Below are 20,889 nucleotides of genomic sequence, written 5' to 3' on the forward strand. Positions count from 1 at the left end.
TACGAGCAATTACATTTTATTTCCCATTTTCCTTGTGATTTCAATTATTCTTGAGTCTCTCTCTTTTTTTTTATAGATTATATCATTCTTTGAAGTTCATACTTTCGTATGCCGTTGTCAAATTCTGAAAACTGCAAAATTTATCACAAACGTTGATATCGCCGAATTCAGTCGTGATCTTAAAATTGAAAATCAGTGATCGAATTAAGCGCGCCCCTCCTTGTGCTACTGAAGATAATATCACAAATGTCAAACGCACTCCCAAACGCACATAATATGCCATGCGCATTCCAATGGCCGGACAAATAGCCCTGGCATTATTCGTCCGGCTAGCTGGATAAATAGCCACTCCGTTTAGGAAACAATTGCGCTTTTTGGCGCATCTGTTAGTATGATTGACATGAAACTTTACATGAATTGTGGGATTAATATAGTGTTGCGTTATACTTTCTCAAAATGCGCGGAATACGCAAAACAATTTTCTACAAGTGAAAATTCTTCTTATTGTGTACCAAAAAAGGGAAGGGGTATTTTTAGAGATATAGTTTTTAATATTACATCAAATATGAATTTTCTCTACATTAATATCTTCCTTCGTTTATACAACTATTTTTTTGTTTGTATGGTTTTTTTTTTATCGATAAACAATAAAGTGTTATAGATATGATATTAAATTTTCAACTATAACCACCTACATTTGTATGTTTATATACATTAGGTACCTTCGGAAAACCGAAAATTTCATGAAAGTTGTCTTATTACAACATGTACAAATTGTTTACGACCCTCTCTAATAGAAAATATAGACATCTTCAATAGAGTGAGCATAATTTTATCCATATTATTGCGGTACAATACTCCGAATGTATGCATCTTTACAGACATCATCCAATCAGGTTTGACATAAAACTCTCATATTACTGCAGTGGTGTTCGCATAACACGTGATATTTGTAACATTCAAAGCTACGTTGTTTTGAACACACGACAGTTAATTATTGATATTTGCTTTTTTGTGAGACTTTTATCCGAATATTTCTGAAATTTGTGTGAAAGTTAGAAGAAAAGGTTTTTGTGAATATCCAAAATGTGAGTATTTATTAATTTATCAATCCATTGTTCATTACTCTTCATTGGTTGCATAGTACACTATAAAACTATTTCACGAAATTGGTGAACCAATGTATCCTGAGCTCATAGATCAAACTGTATCACATTTATGCATTTTATTCTCTTTTGAATTTATTTTTCACTTAGACAAATTAGAGATGCTGTTTGTATGTGCCAATAAATAGCAGCACATGACCTACAAATATATGTTTTCGGATAGTTAAACACGATTCCTGCTTTTTAAAAGTTAACTTTTGAGAGAATTATAAGAACGGGTAGAAAAACATTTATTCAACATTTTAACAAAAGAGGCAGATACCTTTGTAAAGCAAGACAGGTTCGTTCTATTGATACATGTAGTTGTTCTTAGTAGTGAAAATATAATGCGTAGAAATCTTAAAAGCTAGACACAGGACGCTAACACCACTCCTTTGAATTCTATAAACCACCCTCCAAGGGTGATAAAGAGACGTCAAACCTTAGTGATTCATTCACCATTCTACCATCTAAAATGGACATGACAAGGACGCGACTAGTGACCGCCAAAGGTAGACACGAATAGTCACGTCATATGATATCCTATTCATACCCGTAGCCAGGGGGGTTCGGTTCGTTCGGACGAACCCCCCATACCCGTAGCCAGGGGGGGTTCGGACGAACCCCCCCTTGAAAACAAATAAGCACTGTTAAAGTCAATGTTCTGTTCGAATTGTGACTGTTAAAGTCGAGTTTGTGAGCCCAACGAACCCCCCTTTGGAAATTCCTGGCTACGGGCCTGCCCCCCCTTGAAAACAAATAAGCACTGTTAAAGTCGATGTTCTGTTCGTGGATTTATGAACTCCCTGACGACATCCCAGTGGTACGAGTTAACTTTTTTGGTACGAGTTAACTTGCTTCTGTTTAACATGTGTTCAAGCTCGTTCATTTCATGATCATTAAAATCGGAAAAAATGCCAGTTCGGATCGACCATCCTTCACGACGTTTGGCTCTGAAATTACGTACCAATTCATCATTTCCGACATCTCCTACCCCGTTTGCTGTACATAGTTTAATATCTACATACAACCAAAAAAAAAATCTTACAAAATTTACCCCAAATACTCTAATAATATATATATTAGAGGTGTTCCTATTTAAAGGAAGCTAATACAGAGAAGAAGAAGATATGCAAAGCCAAAGGGTCTAAGACCCATCACGCAAGTACTAGATTAGGTAATTCAATATGATGCTCATTAAAACATACGGATCTCCTGTAATTGGTGATCTTCTTCTTTTTCATTTTCTGATATACAGTTACAGCTTCATTATTATTGAAGATTACGAACTGTTGCATGCGCGGAGTATATGATATGAACAAAAAATTATCTTTTACTTAGTAGAATACTTGGTGATATCAGAGACATATATATGTCTCTGGTGATATTTACATGAAAGAAAACAACAAGTGATTTAAAAATATGTACATTGTTATTTATAGAATTAAATTATGTTGTGGAGAACAGTTGGTGTCAACTGATCTCTGTAAATTTCAATGGTTTGACTTGCTACCACAACTTGTGGCAACATGTTCCATTGAATGATTGTTTGCGGAAAGAATGACCATTTGTAAATGTCTTTAGAGGTGGACATTTGCCGAAATGTTTGAGTATGGAATTTTCTTGTTCTAGTATCTGATGGTATGAGGACTAGTGATGGGATTCAGGGATCTCCATGGATGAAAATTGAACCATGGAGGAACTTTCACCATCATTGTATCTACGCTGTACAGTGTAGCGGTATCGAAAGTATTTCATTCCTCCACATAAGGATAGGTGAACATGCTAATTCATTGCTTATTTAAATTATATTTTCATTATAAATACTATATATAGAAGTATATGTATTTTCCATAATTGCCGTTTGTAACTCTTCAAAGGACAAGCCCTCATACCCCCTCCCTTTCCCTTAGAATGACAAATAACTATCACAAAGGTCACCATGTAGTTTTCTTGCTATTTTTGGTAATTGGTATGGGGGTTAAAAATCATGTGGAGATTATTTTTCACGGACACTGTCAAATTCAGAAGTCATGAAACCATTACCGGTATGGTTGATTTGCAGCAACGACAAAACGAGTCGTACGGGTTAAAAAAAAATGTATTTTTTAACAAACGTTGTCAAATGAAAAGGTTTTTAATGACTTTATTTAGCAAATCCATGCTATCATGGCTATGCAACATGCATCTTTCAAGTCTGAATAGAAACCGGAAATGCGGATGTATCATTTTCATTGTAAACTACGAAATGAATTCGGAATTACGATACAATATTTCTTTACAGGAAATATTAAAAGTTTATAATTTTTAACTTTTAAAGTAATTCTATATTATCGTTACAATACAGCAGTACTCGAGCTATTTGAAATGAAATAATAATTACTGTTTTACGTTTTATTTTGTAAATTTTAAAAAGGGGGATGCTGATTGCGTAAGTCAAAACAAAAGCATGTGTTCGACTTGTTAAAATTTGTAACTGGATTATTAATTTATTTATTTAATCTAAATTATCATAAGCATTTGCAGAAACTTAGTTAAATAATTCGACAAATGAATCGTCCATCTTCAGATAATATTCTCCTTTCTGGTTTGTTGATCTACCTGTACAAGCTCAGGTACAAATGATTAGCGATTTTAATCCGGATATCCCCTAGGCGTGAGAACTGTATTGGATTATACTATAAAAAAAAGCCTGAGTGTTATGCAATTACATGCATTTGATTAAAATTGCTACAAAAATGGCGTCAGGCTATAAAAACGACCACAGTTTCGAACGATGGCGGAAGACAATTGAACGATGGAGCAAGTCATTTGACCATGGCGGAAGACATTTGAACGATGGCGGGGCGCCATCGTTAAACAGGCCATGGAGATCCCTGGGATTGCAATGAGTCCATGGATGACCTTGTACAATGTAGAACATGATAAGTCTGGTTTTGAGACGGCGGTCATTGAGTGAGGGCCATTGTAGTTCATTTAACATGGATGTTACACTACTGGTGTTGTGGTAATTGTTACATACATATCGGGCCGCACGCCTCTGTACCATTTCTAGCTTATTTTTATAATCTGCTGTGTGTGGATCCTATAGACTACAGGCATATTCAAGTTTTGGTCTCACTATTGATTGGTAAGCACAGGATTTGATACTGGAGTTAGAAATTTTTAAGTTTCGCCTAAGAAAGCCAAGAGATTTATTTGCATTTGATACGATGTTGTTGTAGTGAATGTTCCATTTTAAGTTAGACTGTAGGGTTACGCCAAGATATTTTGCAGATGTTACTAATTCTAAAGTATGGTTATGAAGGATGTAATCGTGTTTAAATGGTTGTTTTTGTTGTGTGATGGTTAAGATAGTGCATTTTCCAGGATGGAAGGCCATGAGCCAATCAGCCTCCCATTTCGCTGCTGCATTAAGATCTTTTTGTAAATTTGTGCAGTCTTGTTGACATGTAATTTCTCGGTATATAATACTGTCATCAGCGAAGAGTCATAGTTTGCTGTGTTCCAGGTATTCTAGAAAATCATTAATGTATATTAAAAAGAGTATAGGCCCAAGGACAGTTCCTTGGACAGATCGCAATACTGGTATACCTTGTATAATGTATATATAATATTGGTGCAAGTATCGTAACTTTAAAAAAACCATCCCAGAGCATTGCCAGACATCATTATTATTTCATGTATTTGCTCTAACTCTATCTGTATTTAATCCATACTGAAAATTGTAGTTTTTGGTAAGTACTATTTCTTGATACATTAAAATACATGTAGGTTTGACAGTGATAAACTAAATACTACAAATGAGTAATTACTTTGTAATTTGTAAGAATAGTACATGTATATATAATATTGATGAAAGGCAAGATTTAATTCATGACATTTGTGGCAGGATTGCTTCCCTTAGAAAACGTAGAAGATACTTAGTCAGCCGTAAGCGGTTGAGCTAAGGAAGTACTTCTTTAGCTCAGTCGGTTAGCGCGCTGCCTTGTACCACAGATGTCCCGGGTTCGAGTCCCGATGGAGACAAGCAATTTTGTAATGAAATTCGTGCTCTCCGGTTACACAATCAAAGATGATTTGACAAAGTTATTTTGTCTGTGACATGCTTCAAAAAGATAAGATCTTAATATTGCCTTAGACTATAAAATATATCTTTCAAATTATGAACCAAAGTTTATATTTCCCAGGTATTCATATGTTTTGCACACATTTTTTTTTACCCACCTACACTGTATGATAGAAGAGGGACGTTATGTTTTCTCGTCTGTGCGTCTGTTTATCCGTCTATTTGTTTGTCTATCCAGCTTCAGCCAAGTTCAGGTTAAAGTCACTGCTTCATACTTTGTTCATATGATGTCTCATGTTAAGAAGTTTCTGTCAGTCACATGTCCAATGTCCTTGACCTCATTTTCAGGATAACTATATTAGGCATGTGTGTACCTTGCAAGGTCCATGTCCATCAGACAGTTTTCACTTGACCTCAACCTCATTTCATGGAGCAGTGAACAAGGTTAAGTTTTGGTGGTCAAGTCTCATATCTCAGATACTTCAAGCAATATTTATAGTGTATTTGGTGTATGGAAGCACTGTAAGATGTACATGTCCAAATGACAGGTGCCATCTGACCTTGACCTCATTTTCATGGTTCAGTGGAATAATAGTTTTTGTGTTTTGGTCTGTTTTTCCTTTATGCAATAGGTCTACTATATTTGGTGAATGGAATGATGGTAAGGTGTACATGTCTAACTAGCAGTTGTCATCTTATCTTGACCTCATTTTCATGATGAAAGCTAAGTTTTAAAAAAATTGTCTTTTTTATGATACTGAAAATTACTATCATATATAAAAAAGAAGATGTGGTATTATTGCCAATGAGACAACTATCCTCAAAAGACCAAAATGACACAAACATTAACAACTATAGGTAACTGTATGGCCTTCAACAATGAGCAAAGCCCATACCACATAGTCAGCTATAAAAGGCCCAGATAAGACAATGTAAAACAATTCAAACAAGAAAACTAACGGCACTTCATACTATATATATATCCAATAGGTCAACTGTATTTGGTGTATGGAAATATTTAAAGATCTCTATGTCCATGATGTCAGTCGTGTAGGTTTTATTTGACCTCGACCCCATTTTCACGGTTCATTGCTCATTGTTAAGTTTTTATAAGACTCCAAAAAAATTTTTGGATTGTATAATGGTATGATGTTGTGCGTCTGACTGTGTGGTCGCTGTCCGGAGACACATTGGTTTAATAACTTTAGTTTGAGTGAATAGATCTTCATGAAATTTTTTCAGAAGATTCAATACCACAAAAATATGTTGGAATTAGGGGCCAAAAAGAAGCATGTTTCTGGTTCCAAAACAATCAAGACAATAACTTGTGTTTTAAGTGTATGGATCTCTCTGAAATTGTACTACAAGGTTCAATCCTGCAATGGATTTTTACCATTTTTGAAGGGCTTCCTTTTTTTTAATTTTTTAAAATTTTGAACTTCGTTTTAAGAAGAAATCTTTAATTGTGCACATAGTTTTTTTTAGATCTTTGACCACATAAATTTTGTGACAAAAACCTATATTATGTCAAAAATTTTATCACAATCCAAATTCAGACAGAATCAAGCTTGAATATTGTGACCAAATTTGCCCCAACTGTACAAGGTTCAACCACTGGGGTCTTATAAAGCTGTGCCCTGCGGAGCACCTGGTTGTCTTTTGGTCTGTTAAACTATAAGTAGTAGGTCAACTATATTTGTTGTAACTTGTATGAAGGAATTGTTAGCTGTAAATGCCTGTCTGGCATGGTTCATTTGACCTTGACCTCATTTTCATGGTTCATTTGTCAATGTTTGATTTTCTTGGTTGATGTTAAGTTTATGTGACAGTTGTAATAAAACCTTTATGACCATCAACATAATATCAGTGATTAGTTAAGAAAAGAGAGACATTTCAATGTGTACATGTGCACTCTTGTATCATTTCATGATGGTCATTTGAGACTTTGAATTACCTATTTTTACAAGAATTGTAAACTTGTACAACACCTGCCCTGGGTGTATTAGTTGCTATAAAAGTCTTCTGAACTTAAAGGTAACTGACAGTGACACTATGTAAAAAGGTAATCGTGTAAATTGAAACAACAGCTGCTAACATGGCTAATGCAAATATATCAAGAAATTTTCCAGAATTTTTCTTTTGTAATTTACAAAGTTTCATCGTAAGATTAAGCTGGTTATGCTTCATTTGTCATGTTTATATTTCTTTCCTGTAGTCATATAGCATTTAATAGTACCCTTAAGAATACTTGTTTTGATCAAGGAAGGCTGCACTATCATATGTGATGTTTTTTATGTACACCTAAAGGCATTGTAAAGTATTTGGTAATTTATGGGTGTTATTCTTATATCATAAACACAGAACCCAAAAGGCTATAAGCTACCAATGTACCCTATTGTCGCCTACATGAATAATTACTTCACTGTTAACCTAAATTTACTAATCTGTATCAGCTAGAATATTTTCTTTAACCTTTGGTTTAATAGATAAAATACATGAAATCTTTTGTTTTGTTGCCATCTAAGACATCGTTCAGCAGGTTTTGAGCTAATTTGGCACAAACTTAAACCCTCTACAACCCTATTAATGGTCAAAAGGCAAAGATGGAAGAGTCAAAATATTTACACTGTGAACAGAACCCACCTCCTCTTTGTTGAAAACTTTTAAACTAGCAATTACTTATTTTAAACATCAGTTAATTTATACCAAATATATAAAAAAAATCTTATACAAAGTTTCCTTATCTTTTGAGCTTCCAGCTTACCAATCGAAAGATTTTGCAATGTTTTATGACCAGTAAATGAAAATAGCACTCTCCATACAAGTCACAATTGTATTTGAAGTAAGGTTACCACAGGAAGATCTTCAACACAGAGCCCTGGCTCACATCAACAGTAATTAAGCTATACCAGGGCCCCAAAATGGAAAGTGTAAAAACTAGCTCTTTATGTCTGCTTACTAACAATTAATATATATACAAAATATGTGCCTATACATGAATATACATTGTAGTATTAAGCCTATCAATTAAATTTGTAGATTATGATAACTTATTGATTATTCCAGGGAAAGAAGAAGTACAAGATTAAATAACACAGCAAATCAGAATACTGTAAGTTTGATCATTTCACAATTTCTTTTCTAACTAAAATTGTGCCCACTTTTTGGCAATTCTTTAATTTTCTTATAATTAAAATTGGTTTTCAGCACACTTCCAGCTGACATTTAAGATTATCTGTGAATGAGTTTTTTGTATTCGTTTCTGGATAAAAGTAATGATTATCAAATGTTTAGTTCATTTTTTTCTGCCATTCTTGTCAGACTTTCTATTTGAAAGATATGCACATTGACAAAAAGTTGAACTTTCAAAATCTTTTAATGAATACTTGAAAGATCACTGACATTATGGAATTTCTGTTGATAAAATTGTGATCATGTAATCTTTTTAATGTAAAATTTGGTGCAAATGTCAAAAATAATTGTATTTATAGCATCTATGTCTAGAATCAGTGGAAATACCACATCAGAAAATGAAGAAAGATTAATTGGTTTGACAAATATATATGCCTTTCTAAAGGTGGTTTAACTGTATTTAAAATGTATACTGACATCTGATAAGTTTCAGATACTTATGCATGTTATGATAAAATCGAGCAATGGAAAAATTTCTCACCCTTTTCACAGTGTATCCTAAACTCTGTCAGACCGACAAAATGTCATACAAAAATCATTCGAAATTGCTATGAGGATGGATATAAAAAAAATCTTAAAATGCACAAAAGAGCTGCAAGTATTATTATACTTGATAGTACATGTATAGCATTTTCTTGGTTTTTGCACAATGACTTTAGTTTAAGTAAATAGAAATCTATGAAATTTTGACACAAGGTTTATGACCACAAAAGGAAGGTTGGTAGTAATTTGGGGAATTTTTGTCCTAACAGTTTAGGAATAAGGGGCCCAAAGGGTCCAAAATTAGACTTTGTTTGATTTCATCAACATTTGAATAATTGGGGTTGTTTGATATGCCAATTCTAACTGTGTATGTAAAATCTAAATGTTTGGTCCTGTTTTCAAATTGGTCTACATTAAGGTCCAAAGGGTCCAAAATTAAACTTAGTTTGATTTTGACAAAAAATGAAGCCTTGGGGTTCTTTAATATGCTGAATCTAAAAATGTACTTAAATTTTTGATTATTGGCCCAGTTTTCAAGTTGGTCCAAATAGGGGTCCAAAATTAAACTTTGTTTGATTTCTTCAAAAATTGAATAAATGGGGTTCTTTTGATATGCCAAATCTAACTGAGTATGTAGATTCTGAATTTTTGGTCCTGTTATCAAATTGGTCTACATTAAAGTCCAAAGGGTCCAAAATTAAACTTAGTTTGATTTTAACAAAAATTGAATTCTTGGGGTTCTTTGATATGCTGAAATCAAACATGTACTTAGATTTTTGATTATGGGCCCAGTTTTCAAGTTGGTCCAAATCATGATCCAAAATTATTATATTAAGTATTGTGCAATAGCAAGAAATTTTCAATTGCACAGTATTGCCCAATAGCAAGAAATCTTCAATTGCACAGTATTGTGCAATAGCAAGTATTTTCAATTGCACAGTATTGCGCAATAGCAAGAAATATCTAATTGCACAATATTGTGCAATAACAAGAAACTTCAAATTGAGTTATCTTTCTTTGTCCAGAATAGTAGTTGAATCAACTTAAATCATTGTTTTATACAATATACAATGTATATTCACTTTTACTACCAAATGATAAATTCAAACAATCTTTACCATTCAGTGATAACAAGCACTTTCTTTTACATTTTAATATTTTATGATGTATTTAAATGAGTAATTATTGTTGCAAACTCCATTAGAAATTTGAATTGAGATTGGTTTTGGAATAAAGGAAAGGGGGATGTAAAAAAAATGGGGGGGTCAATTTTACTCATTTGAAATTTCATAAATAAAAAGAAAATTTCTTCAAACATTTTTTTGAAAAGATTAATATTCAACAGCATAGTGAATTGCTCAAAGGTAAAACGAAAATTTTAAGTTCATTAGACCACATTCATTTTGTGTCAGAAACCTATGCTGTGTCAACTATTTAATCACAATCCAAATTTAGAGCTGAAACCTCTTTATTCTAGTGGACCAGTCTATTATGTTTTTTACATAAATGCATGTTAAAAATTATTTCTGTACAACATGTTTGCATTTTTTATCAGTTTTTGTTCTTGAATATTATTACTCACTTTAGTTTCCTGAAATTGACAATGAGCAACCTCAGCCTGATCTGTTTAGGAAATAATGGTTTAATTTCTTCTTTGTCCGTGGACACGATGTAATGCAATGTTTATGATAGCTGAGCAATAATATTTCATCTAAATAAAAATTTAAGAAATGTCATGAATTTAGAATAGCATATCAAACATTTTGTTAGAAAGGTGAAATATATATTTTTTGGAAGATTTTTTTTTCTTTTCTTTTTTGAACTGACCAACCTGAGTTTTTCATAGGAAAAATCCGTAAACCAAAAAATTTAAAAACCCTGGCCTTATTGTGCATTTACATTTTGGACCCTGAATTGAAATTAGTCCATATGAAGCTTTGAAGAGTTAAAAATTAAACTTTGTTTGAATTCAACTAAATTTCAGGGCTGTAACTAGCCCCTTTTATTACTGAGGCAAAATATATTTGCCAAGCATGGTGAGGCGAAATTTTTTTGGTAAGGGGAAGCTCTGAGAAAAATAACTCAAAATCGTGTATTCTAAGCGTTTCCCTGACTCCTTCTTAAATAGAAATGCAAATCATTTTTAGTAATTTTTTCGACAATATTATGGTCTCAAAGCAAATAAAATAGATTCATTGTTATTCAAGACTTTAAAGTTTTACAGAAATTAAAAAAACATTAAAAGACTGATATGTAGGATAAAGCAAAAATCGTAATTTTCATAATCATTAATACTTTAATTTTATAGAATTTTTGTTTTTATTTGAAGGTTGAGGAACAGCTTTGTAGAAATTTCTATTTCTAAACTATCTGATGAATAAAAAGCTTTTAATTCTCTATCTTTTTATAGGAAACATTTCCTGAAAATCAGGCTGAACAATATATCAGGTTGAAGAAAGACAAAGACGGTTTTGTTGTAAGATATATAGATGATACAATTGGTAAGGATATATATTTTCATTGGTTGTAGTTATTAGCTCACCTTTCGTGAAAGGACTTGTGAGCTTTTTCAATCACTTGGTGTCCGTTGCCCTTGTCCATCATCCGTCCAGTGTTAACAATTTTAAAGACTTTCTCCTTTAAAAACTTCTGAACCAATTTTAACAAAACTTTAGTTAAATGATTCTTAGGGTATCTAGTTTAACTGTTTTGTCAAAAAGCATGGCAGTTATGGCTAAAAATAGAAGATAGGGGTAAAACTGATTTTTTTGGGGTATTGCCTTTGAATTGATAATTTTAGAAAGTTTTGCAGTTTTTAGTTATAATCTTGAATATTATTATAGATAAAGATGAACGGTAAACACCAAACATGTTCAGCAAAGTTAAGATCTACAAATAAGTCAGTATGAAACAAAATTGTTGATTAACATCTTAAGGAGTTATTGTACTTTTAAAGTAGATTATTTTTATGTTGCCTTGATGGAGTCTAAAAGTGAGACATAGGTATGCTGTTTCCAGCGTCAGCGGCGACGTAATGGTGTCAACAATGTATAAGTTTGTGATTTTAGTTTAGTTTATGAAGAACGGCAAGGGTTAGGTCAACCAAATTTGGTATGCAGTTGTATAAGCATTTGCACATCTCATTTCCATGGAGATTATTTGACCCTGCCCCCTCAGTTATGGTTTATTGACTTCAAAACTTTTGCTTATTTTACATGTACAAATGTATTAGTTAGTGATAAGGTCAGTTTATGGGGAACCACAAATGGTAGGTCAATGATATTTGGTATGCAGTTGTATACGCTTTGGCACATCTCATTTCCATGGAGAATATATGGCCTTGCCCCTCAGTCCAAGAATTTTGGAACTTATCTTAGTTTACATGTATTAGTTTGTGATTAGATCAGTTTAAGATACACTGCTGATGGATTTTTTTGCACCAAAGGGAGATAATTTAGAGCTTTTATCATGTTATAACATTTTAAAAGTCATCTAGGTCCAATTGATTCTTTTGGTTAATATTTGTTCCATATCATAAAGTTATTACTAATAGTGTAATAGATAAAATTTGTAATGAAAAAGAAATGTTTAGCTTTTTGCTGCAATTTTTGCACCCGCAAACCTCCTTAAGACAATTTTTCTTAATTTGAAAAAAAATGATGGAGTATAAGAAGGAAAATTAAATGTGAGCAATTCAGGCTCTTGAGAGCCTCTTGATTTCTTTTTACTGTAAGGTTGGTAACGGCTGAGATTTTATATATTTTTTGTTAAACACTTGTTACCACTTAGTCATATTACCACCTTTACCTTATTTATCCTGTTTCAGAAACTATGCTGTGTAACTATATTCAGAGATATATCAAGCTTGGACAATTATTAGAGTCTGTACATTTTCTTTTTGTTCATTTATACCTCTAATGCTTAATCATTAAGGAACCTTTTGGATTTCCCTTTCTTAACACCTTTTCAATTCTATTGTTTTTAAACAGGAAAAGGGGTGTTTGCTGAAAGATCTTTTAGCAAAGGTGAATTTCTTTTGGAATATGATGGGGATCTTGTTTCGAACAAAGAGGGAACTAGGAGATTGGAGGAACACAGCAATACCTTTGGCTGCTATGTGTTTTTTTTCAAGTATGGAGGCAAAAGTTTAAGGTAGGTGTTTAGCCTTTTTTACTTTTAGCTTTCCTGAAAGGAAATGTGAGCTTTTGCCATCACTTGGCGTCCATGGAATTTACCTGTCGTCTGTCGAGTGTCAAACATCTCCTCTGCTACATGTGAGTCTACCATGATGAGTTACAGATAAAGTTTATGTTTTGTTCTGCTCTGATGAATTTTGCCAAATATGTAGGCTTTGTTTTGCTTTGAAGATTTTAACAGAAACTATGGGATTTAGACTGAAGTATATTTTGAAAAAATAGTTGTAGATACTTTTCCTGTAGGCCAACATAATTTAATTTGTATAAATAATATTTCATTACATATTAAAGAAATAGTGTTTATCTGTTAGGTTTATTATTTAGCTAACAATTTGTTTCAATATGCAGTGATCATGGCAATCAGAAAACATAAAAAAACAGTATTTGAATAATGATACTCAGACACTTTATGCATGAAACTAGGGGTAAAAATGAGATTGAAATATTCACAATTTTACCGCAACCATTGTTAATCATGCATATATTTAGGAGCAGTGAAGACACCTTTATTTGAATTTGTTTTTGATTAGTCAGCAGGTCAAATGGTCATGGTCACACTTACTGGATGAAATACAATGTTTCTTTTGAAAATTTGTTTCAGATGCATAAGTTCTTTAAGCCTTTGTTACACAGCAAAATTGTTCTTGAATATTATGACATAAAGAAAACATCCCACTTACTATCATTCTTTTTCTATATAGTTCTTTTATGATATCACTGAATAAACTATGAATTACTTTGGGAAAGTTTAAGTAAACTACATGTAGTATGCTTTGTTCTGAATTCTTGCAATTGTTTTACTAGTCATTTAAGTTCATTCTCTTCATTAAAATGTTAAGCAGTCATAATTTTTTGCTTATCTTATTAGAAATGATTTTAGATACAAAAGTAGAATAGTTTAATTTTCAGTTCTAACAGTCTTCATCATGTTCATGGCTAATAAGAAAATTACATAGGCATGATAGGTGAAGACTTTTAGGTAGGGAAGAGGACTGTTGATTTTTGAATTTTGGTGTCAGTAGTTATATATAGGTCAAAGGTCAATGTCACCCATACTGACATACAAGTAGTCATCTGCAAATTTTGAATTTTACCTTGAAACAAACATTGTCATTTTTGTATCTCAATCATTATTTTAGCATAGATGCTACTTTTTCTAAACAAATGGGAAGGTTTGTTAATGATGGAGTTGGAGCAGATGAGAATGCTTTAATGAAAAGAATTGTTGTGGATGGGAGCCCACATTTAGTTTTATTTGCCAGAAGGGATATATATATAGGAGATGAAATCAGATATGACTATGGTGATGTTAGTCGAAACCTCCCATGGAGAAAGAGACCACTAACAGATGAAAAAAAAAATACGGTAATTTCAATTTAAATTGAAAAAAAAACGGTCCCATATAAATATGTTTCTGTTACCGCCAAACAAAGATGAAGACTTACAGTCCTTTTATAATCATTTGTCATTCTTTTTTACATCATAAGTGGTGTAGATATTATATACAAATTGGTACTTAGGTTTCAGTTATAACAGACACACAGTTTTTGTCTACCCTGCAACTGTAGTTGCAAAAGCAAGACATAGCCATCCTACATTCCATTGTTGTCCACAAATATTCACTCTGTGGTGAAAGTTTTTTAAATTAAAATAACTTTTTTCAACTATCCCAGATTTCTACAAATCTTGCAGTAGGTGAGACACAGGGTTCACGGAACCCTTGTGGAACCCTTGTGATTTTTTTTATGAATTTATCTTTCTTTAAGTGTTAACTCTTAGATCGATTGTGATTTTTCTGAGAGTGAAAGTGTTATACTTAGATATAAAAATAAATCTACATACGGTTGCGTTGGTATATATATTCTTCGAAATGACGGCCTTTTGGGGTTTCATCCATATTCAAATAATTTGGCAGAACTTGAAGATAAAAAACAAAGAAATATATTCCATGTTTTCATGTCATTTTTCTGAAAAGATAAATCCTGTTTCCCTTGTCTTCAATCAAAATATTATTTTCACATTTCTTTGGTTAATGACTTGTGACATGTGGGTATTATGTTTTCTGGTCTGTACGTCCGTTCCTCTGTCTGTCTGTTTGTCCGCTTCAGGTTAAAGTTTTTGGTTGAGGTAGTTTTTTATGTAGTTTAAGTCCAATCAACTTGAAACTTAGTACACATGCTCCCTATGATATGATCTTGCTAATGTTAATGCCAAATAAGAAATTTTCCTCTATTTTCACAGTCTGCTGAATATAGAAAATGATAGTGTGGATGGGACATCCTTGTACTGGGGACACATTCTTGTTTGTTATTGAAATTGTTAAACCTATCATTTTAAGATAAAATTGCAATGTTAAGGCACTAGTTCCCGATCTATCTTGATTGTTCAAATTTAAACGCAAGCTGTTTTTTTTAAAGATCAATTCAATTCAGAGCAAGTGATAACAGGCTCTAACATTTCTCCAATATGAATGTGTGTTAAGCAATCATCCATTTATTTATCTGCATTTGCTGTGTGGCAGAGTGATTTCATGTGTATTACAAAGTTACTTAAGTAAGACATAGTTCAATTCTTTACTTATACTCTCAGTTCTGCACTGTTAACAGGATTCTGAAAATGTGTGTTTACATTTTATTATTTCCCTATAATATGTGTCATTCTCATGCAAGCTGGGCTTTTTCAAAGTATGCAGGTATTCACTTGTATGAATTGTGTTATATCCCAACAAATGATACTTTGTTGATATTTACTTTATTTATGTGTAAACTTTGTAAACTTTGTAAAATTAAATGTATATCTTACAGACATTGAAAGAATGTTGTGTTTCAATAAGAAGACTGGAGATTAAAGATGATAGTCATAAAGTGGCATGTATGTTATATGAATTTGTATAGAAGTTCTGAGCTAAAGAATGTACTTGGGTGAAATTTAAAAAGTCTAGAATTTAGAATTGATAATATAAAGCAGAAGAGCATTAAACAAGGAACAAGACAATAGCAATCAAAACCAAGGAGTAAACAAAGACTCACAAAACCAAAGGACATTTAATAATAATTAAGAAAAAACACGATCTCCACTAAAAACCGAGAGTGAAATCAGGTGCTCTGGAAGGGTAGGCATTTCCTGTACCGTATATGGCACCTGTCATGTTATTTCTTTGTTCAGTTCGGTAATGATTGAAGGTTATTATGAAACATTATAATATAACAATATCAATATTTTTTTCGGAAGTACTGGCTACAAGGGTACTGGTGATAAATATTACAAAATGTAAAATTCTAACATACAAGTTTCACTGATGAGAAATCTAAAAGTTAATGAGTTACACATAACACATATTTTGCACATATTATTTATTTTGTTCTTAAAAAGAACTTCTAAGTTTGGTTAGGTTAAATTATATGTTGAGTAAAACAGCATGCATATATTGTTAATTCTTTCATAATCTCAATTATTCATAGGCAATAGAGAGGCATATACTGACAGTGATAGTGATATTGAGAACTTGACAAGGAAACAAAGAGGTATGTCTTTTATTATCATATACTTAGACTAAATAACATATGATTTTTACTGTATGATAATATCATTGAATTACCGTAAATTCCATATTTTTCGAATTGGTCCTTAGCGGGCTGATATGAAAAATAGGAAAATACACTTCAATGCTACGTTTTCATATCGAATGTACTAAATTTGGGGTCTGACGTCCGTGAACTTTTCAATCTTTAAACTTCTATTACAGGATCAATATACGAATCAGTTATTTTTTCTCCATGGTTGAAGCATATGATCAAAAGATCATAAAACGTCATTTTGCCAATCGCATGTATTATCAGCCATCGGTCAATATCAGCCCTTGAGCCATGCAACTCTTGGGCTGATATTGAACCTAGGGCTGATAATACATGCGATATGAAAAATGCAATGTGATAATCTGATAATACCACATTCCTTTTGAAATTGTAGTCAATATCAATTCGCTATAGAACCAGGTTTAATCCAGCATTTTTTACATTTGAAAATGTCTGTACCAAGTCAGGAATATGACAGTTCTTGTCCATTCGTTTTTGATGCATTTTGTTTTTTGATTTTGCCATGTGACTATGGACTTTCCAAATTGATTTTCCTCTGAGTTCAGTATTTTTGTGATTTTACTTTTTGGTATTGGACCTAGTTAGAAGCATAGTAATTGTATGCCCCAGTGAAAGTTATTTAGTAATAACCTTTTGCATTTGTACACATAACACTGAATGTTTAAGGAATAATTAATCCAAGAATTAAAATTAAGAAAAACATTCAATATGTGACCAACCAACACATAAATGCATGAATGTGCATACCACATGAGTTAATCATCAGAGTTTTTCAGTCAAGCTTTTATTTTTATGCCCCACCTAGGATAGTAGAGGGGCATTATGTTTTCTGGTCTGTGTGTCTGTTTGTTCATTCGTTCAGTCTGTCCATTTGTCTGTCTGTTCATCCCACTTCAGGTTAAAGTTTTTGGTCAAGGTAGTTTTTGATGAAGCTGAAGTCTGATCAACTTGAAACTTAGTACACATTTTGCTTATGACATGATCTTTCTTATTAAATAATGCCAAATTAGAATATTCACCCAATTTCGCGGTCCATTGAACATGGAAAATGATAGTGCGAGTGGGGCATCCGTGTAATTTGGACACATTCTTGTTGGTCCTATTTTCAAATTGGTCTACATTAAGGTCCAAAGGGTCAAAAATTAAACTTAGTTTGATTTTAACAAAAATTGAATCCTTGGGGTTCCTTGATATACAGTTTTTATGGTTTACATGTCTTTATAGCTTGTTGTTCTGTATGAGCCAATGCTCGATTTTGAAGGCTGTTCCTTGACCTATAATAGTTTACTTTTATAAATTGTTATTTGGATGGAGAGTTGTCTCATTGGCACTCATACTACATCTTCCTACATCTTGCTAATGACTTGAGTTACTTTCATATAAAAGGGTATATTATATATTGTTAATATCAAGTTTTTAGCTCACCTGGTTAAAATCTCCAGGTGGCAATTGAGATAAATAGAGGTGGATTTAGAGGGGGGCCGCTTCCCCTTTTCTATGAAAATTTTGGTTGACTATATTGAAAATCACTGAAGCATGACTGTAGACTGTAGCACTTATGAAAACTTCTGGATCTGCCACTAATGAATTTTTCAGATAACTTGAAAATACTTACATGTAGATAGCAAATGGAATATTATCTTCCACAGTACTATAAAAATCAAGTAACTCATGCAACTAGTTGATTTCATTTAAGAATATAAATATTCAAAATATAAAACCTTAACTTTAAAAGCTTTAAATTTTCTTTCATGTGAAAAGCGTATCATAAGATTGGAATAAAGCTTTGACATTGGGATGTCTCCTATTTTCAAACTGCCAGACCCAATATTTATTTTTGATTAGTTTTAATTGAGATAAACCCTTAGCAGAACATTGCATACACTCTTGTTTTTTAGTTTTGAAACTACCATCTGATGATGAAGATGAGGAGAAACAAGAATTAGACCTAAGTAATGAGGTTAAACAAGGTAACTTTGAATAATTAAGTGTATCCATACATCTTTCCTACATGGTTCAATCAATTCACGAAATCTAGAGAACATTTCATAGAATATTTACAGAATTCGTTCGAAACAATAGCATCATTTGCTGAGCTTGTTTAAGATGTTTTACTATATCATATATATGCATGTTCTTCCTGTTAATTGAGTGTAAAGTTTGAATTTTTGTGTTCTTTTTTTGTATCATTTTCAATCATCTACATCCTAAAAATCATTATCACACTACAGGTAAATTATCATGTTGTGATTGGTTAAACACTGTCACATGGTAACCCCCTATGGATTTGTATGGGGTTAGCTACATTGTAACTTCTGTCAATGGTGACTTCATCTATTGATGTTGTTGGGTTTCACTGTTTATTTTTCTTCGGAACCCAGCAGGAAAAGTCCTGTTTGCAATATTTTCTTCATACAGTTTACTACTGACCCGTACAAAACCATAGAGGGATATTAAATCCGCCTGCCTCATCACCTATTTATTTTACTAACCCTCTTTGGATCTGTAGGGAGTCAGTAACAAACCATATAACTTATAATATTGGGACTGATAAGTGTGCTATCCTTGTTCAAGGCCACATTTATATTTGAATCTGGAGCCATGATTTATCATATGTCATTATATTTCTCCTGTTTAATTTTAGTATTGAATCAACCATCAGAAGATGAGGAAGTTGGTAGTAATATTGGGGTTAGAGAAGGTAATGTGAACTTTGTAAAAATCATGCGCAAATTTTATTTTGGGAACGATGAATTTTGTATTGCTATGCAATACTCTCAGTGTGCTGGATACTAACCATGCCATTCTGTTTCCACCCTGATTATCTTAAACATTATCATAGATGTAGATAAACTGTAAAACGCAAAAATGTTCAGCAAAGTATGATTTACAATTCAGTCAATATAACTTAAATTGTTAATTTGCCTTAAAGAGTTATTAGCGTTTAAAGACAATTTTAAACAATTTGTTCATCATGTTTGTTAACTTTAGATAATCTTCTCCTCTGAAACTACTGAACATATTGCAGCCAAACTTATTTTAAATGATCCTTAGGATGTTTCCTGTTTTATTTTAGTTTTGATACAACCATTAGAAGATGAGGAAGAGGGCAGTAATATTGAGGTTGAAGAAGGTAATGTGAACTGTTGTTCAGGTATATTTCCGATTGCTAATGGGTTTCGGACATTAATTGTCTAAATCAAGCCAGAGCTTTGTCCTTAGTATAAATTTGCTTGGCTGTATTTACTTTTTTTATGACTCTGTCACAAAGTGTTTTGGGCCATATTGTTTACCCTTGTCTGTCTTTCTGTCATTCAAACAGCAAACCATTATACTGGCTTTTAAGCTCAGGGGGCCATAATTTGACGTCTGTCGTCTTTGTCATCTGTCATCGTAAACTATTTAAAAAATCTTCTTCTCTGGAACTACTGGGCCAAATACCTTCAAACCTTAAATAAATATTCCTTAGGGTATCTTGTTTGTAAATTGTATCCAAAGTTTTGATCCATCGACAAACATGGTTGTCATTGCTAAAAATAGAACATAAGTGTAAAATGCAGTTTTTGACTTATATCTCAAAAAAATTGATTTCACTGGCTGATATATTTTTTGGGGTTTATTTGAAGGAAAGATAAAGTTGGGTATTAAGAGTTGTAGCTCATATATATGGATAACAATGAAAAAAATATACTGGAAGACATGTACTCAAATTCATATGAAAATCAAACTTCAGATAAATTTAACTGCTAGTATACTGTTGACAATATATGCCAAAATTTCAGAACCTCACTTAAAAAACAATGATTGGTACATGTAGAGTTGTAAAGCCAGACTGTACAAAACATCACTTTAATGATCAATTGACATGGTAAAGGACATATGCATGATGTTAGGTACTCACACTTCAAAGGCACGTGTTATTTTACAGAGTCATTTTACTATGTTTGATTTGTTCTTCATGAATTGAGATTATTCTAAGTGGCATTCCTTATTTTGTTTTCCAAAATTTTGTAAAACAATTATAGAAGCATTATTTATTTTTTCTTTTGTTATTTATTGCAGAAAAATCTGAAGGGGAAACTGAAAAGCTATTTGTATGTGCCCTATGTGATAAAAAACTAAGAAGTAGAGAATCATTTCTGAGCCATATGGGCGTGCATTTCACTGGTAAGAATTTGGTGTATTTAGATTTTTTTTATGCCCCACCT

At 32.5% G+C, this 20,889-nt stretch overlaps 1 protein-coding gene across 3 annotated transcripts in view; it reads left to right on the plus strand.

The window, feature by feature from the left end:
* The first annotated feature begins 984 nt into the window (after window positions 1-984).
* LOC134700173 (uncharacterized) overlaps window positions 985-20,889 on the plus strand; it is a 50,743-nt gene continuing 30,838 nt past the window's right edge. For 2 of the 3 annotated variants that reach the window (XM_063561537.1, XM_063561538.1), the window contains exons 1-11: window positions 985-1,088; window positions 8,281-8,326; window positions 11,300-11,390; window positions 12,879-13,041; window positions 14,225-14,450; window positions 15,890-15,956; window positions 16,547-16,609; window positions 18,580-18,651; window positions 19,326-19,382; window positions 19,758-19,814; window positions 20,744-20,848. In XM_063561537.1, coding sequence (XP_063417607.1) covers window positions 1,087-1,088; window positions 8,281-8,326; window positions 11,300-11,390; window positions 12,879-13,041; window positions 14,225-14,450; window positions 15,890-15,956; window positions 16,547-16,609; window positions 18,580-18,651; window positions 19,326-19,382; window positions 19,758-19,814; window positions 20,744-20,848 — 949 coding nt within the window. In that variant the 5' untranslated portion in view covers window positions 985-1,086. Of the gene's footprint in view, window positions 1,089-2,045; window positions 2,323-8,280; window positions 8,327-11,299; window positions 11,391-12,878; window positions 13,042-14,224; window positions 14,451-15,889; window positions 15,957-16,546; window positions 16,610-18,579; window positions 18,652-19,325; window positions 19,383-19,757; window positions 19,815-20,743; window positions 20,849-20,889 lie in introns of those variants that run through there. The other variant, XM_063561539.1, reaches the window with a different exon arrangement.

The sequence above is a fragment of the Mytilus trossulus genome, unplaced genomic scaffold (genome assembly GCF_036588685.1).
Source record: "Mytilus trossulus isolate FHL-02 unplaced genomic scaffold, PNRI_Mtr1.1.1.hap1 h1tg000125l___fragment_3__unscaffolded, whole genome shotgun sequence".
NCBI lineage: Eukaryota > Metazoa > Mollusca > Bivalvia > Mytilida > Mytilidae > Mytilus > Mytilus trossulus.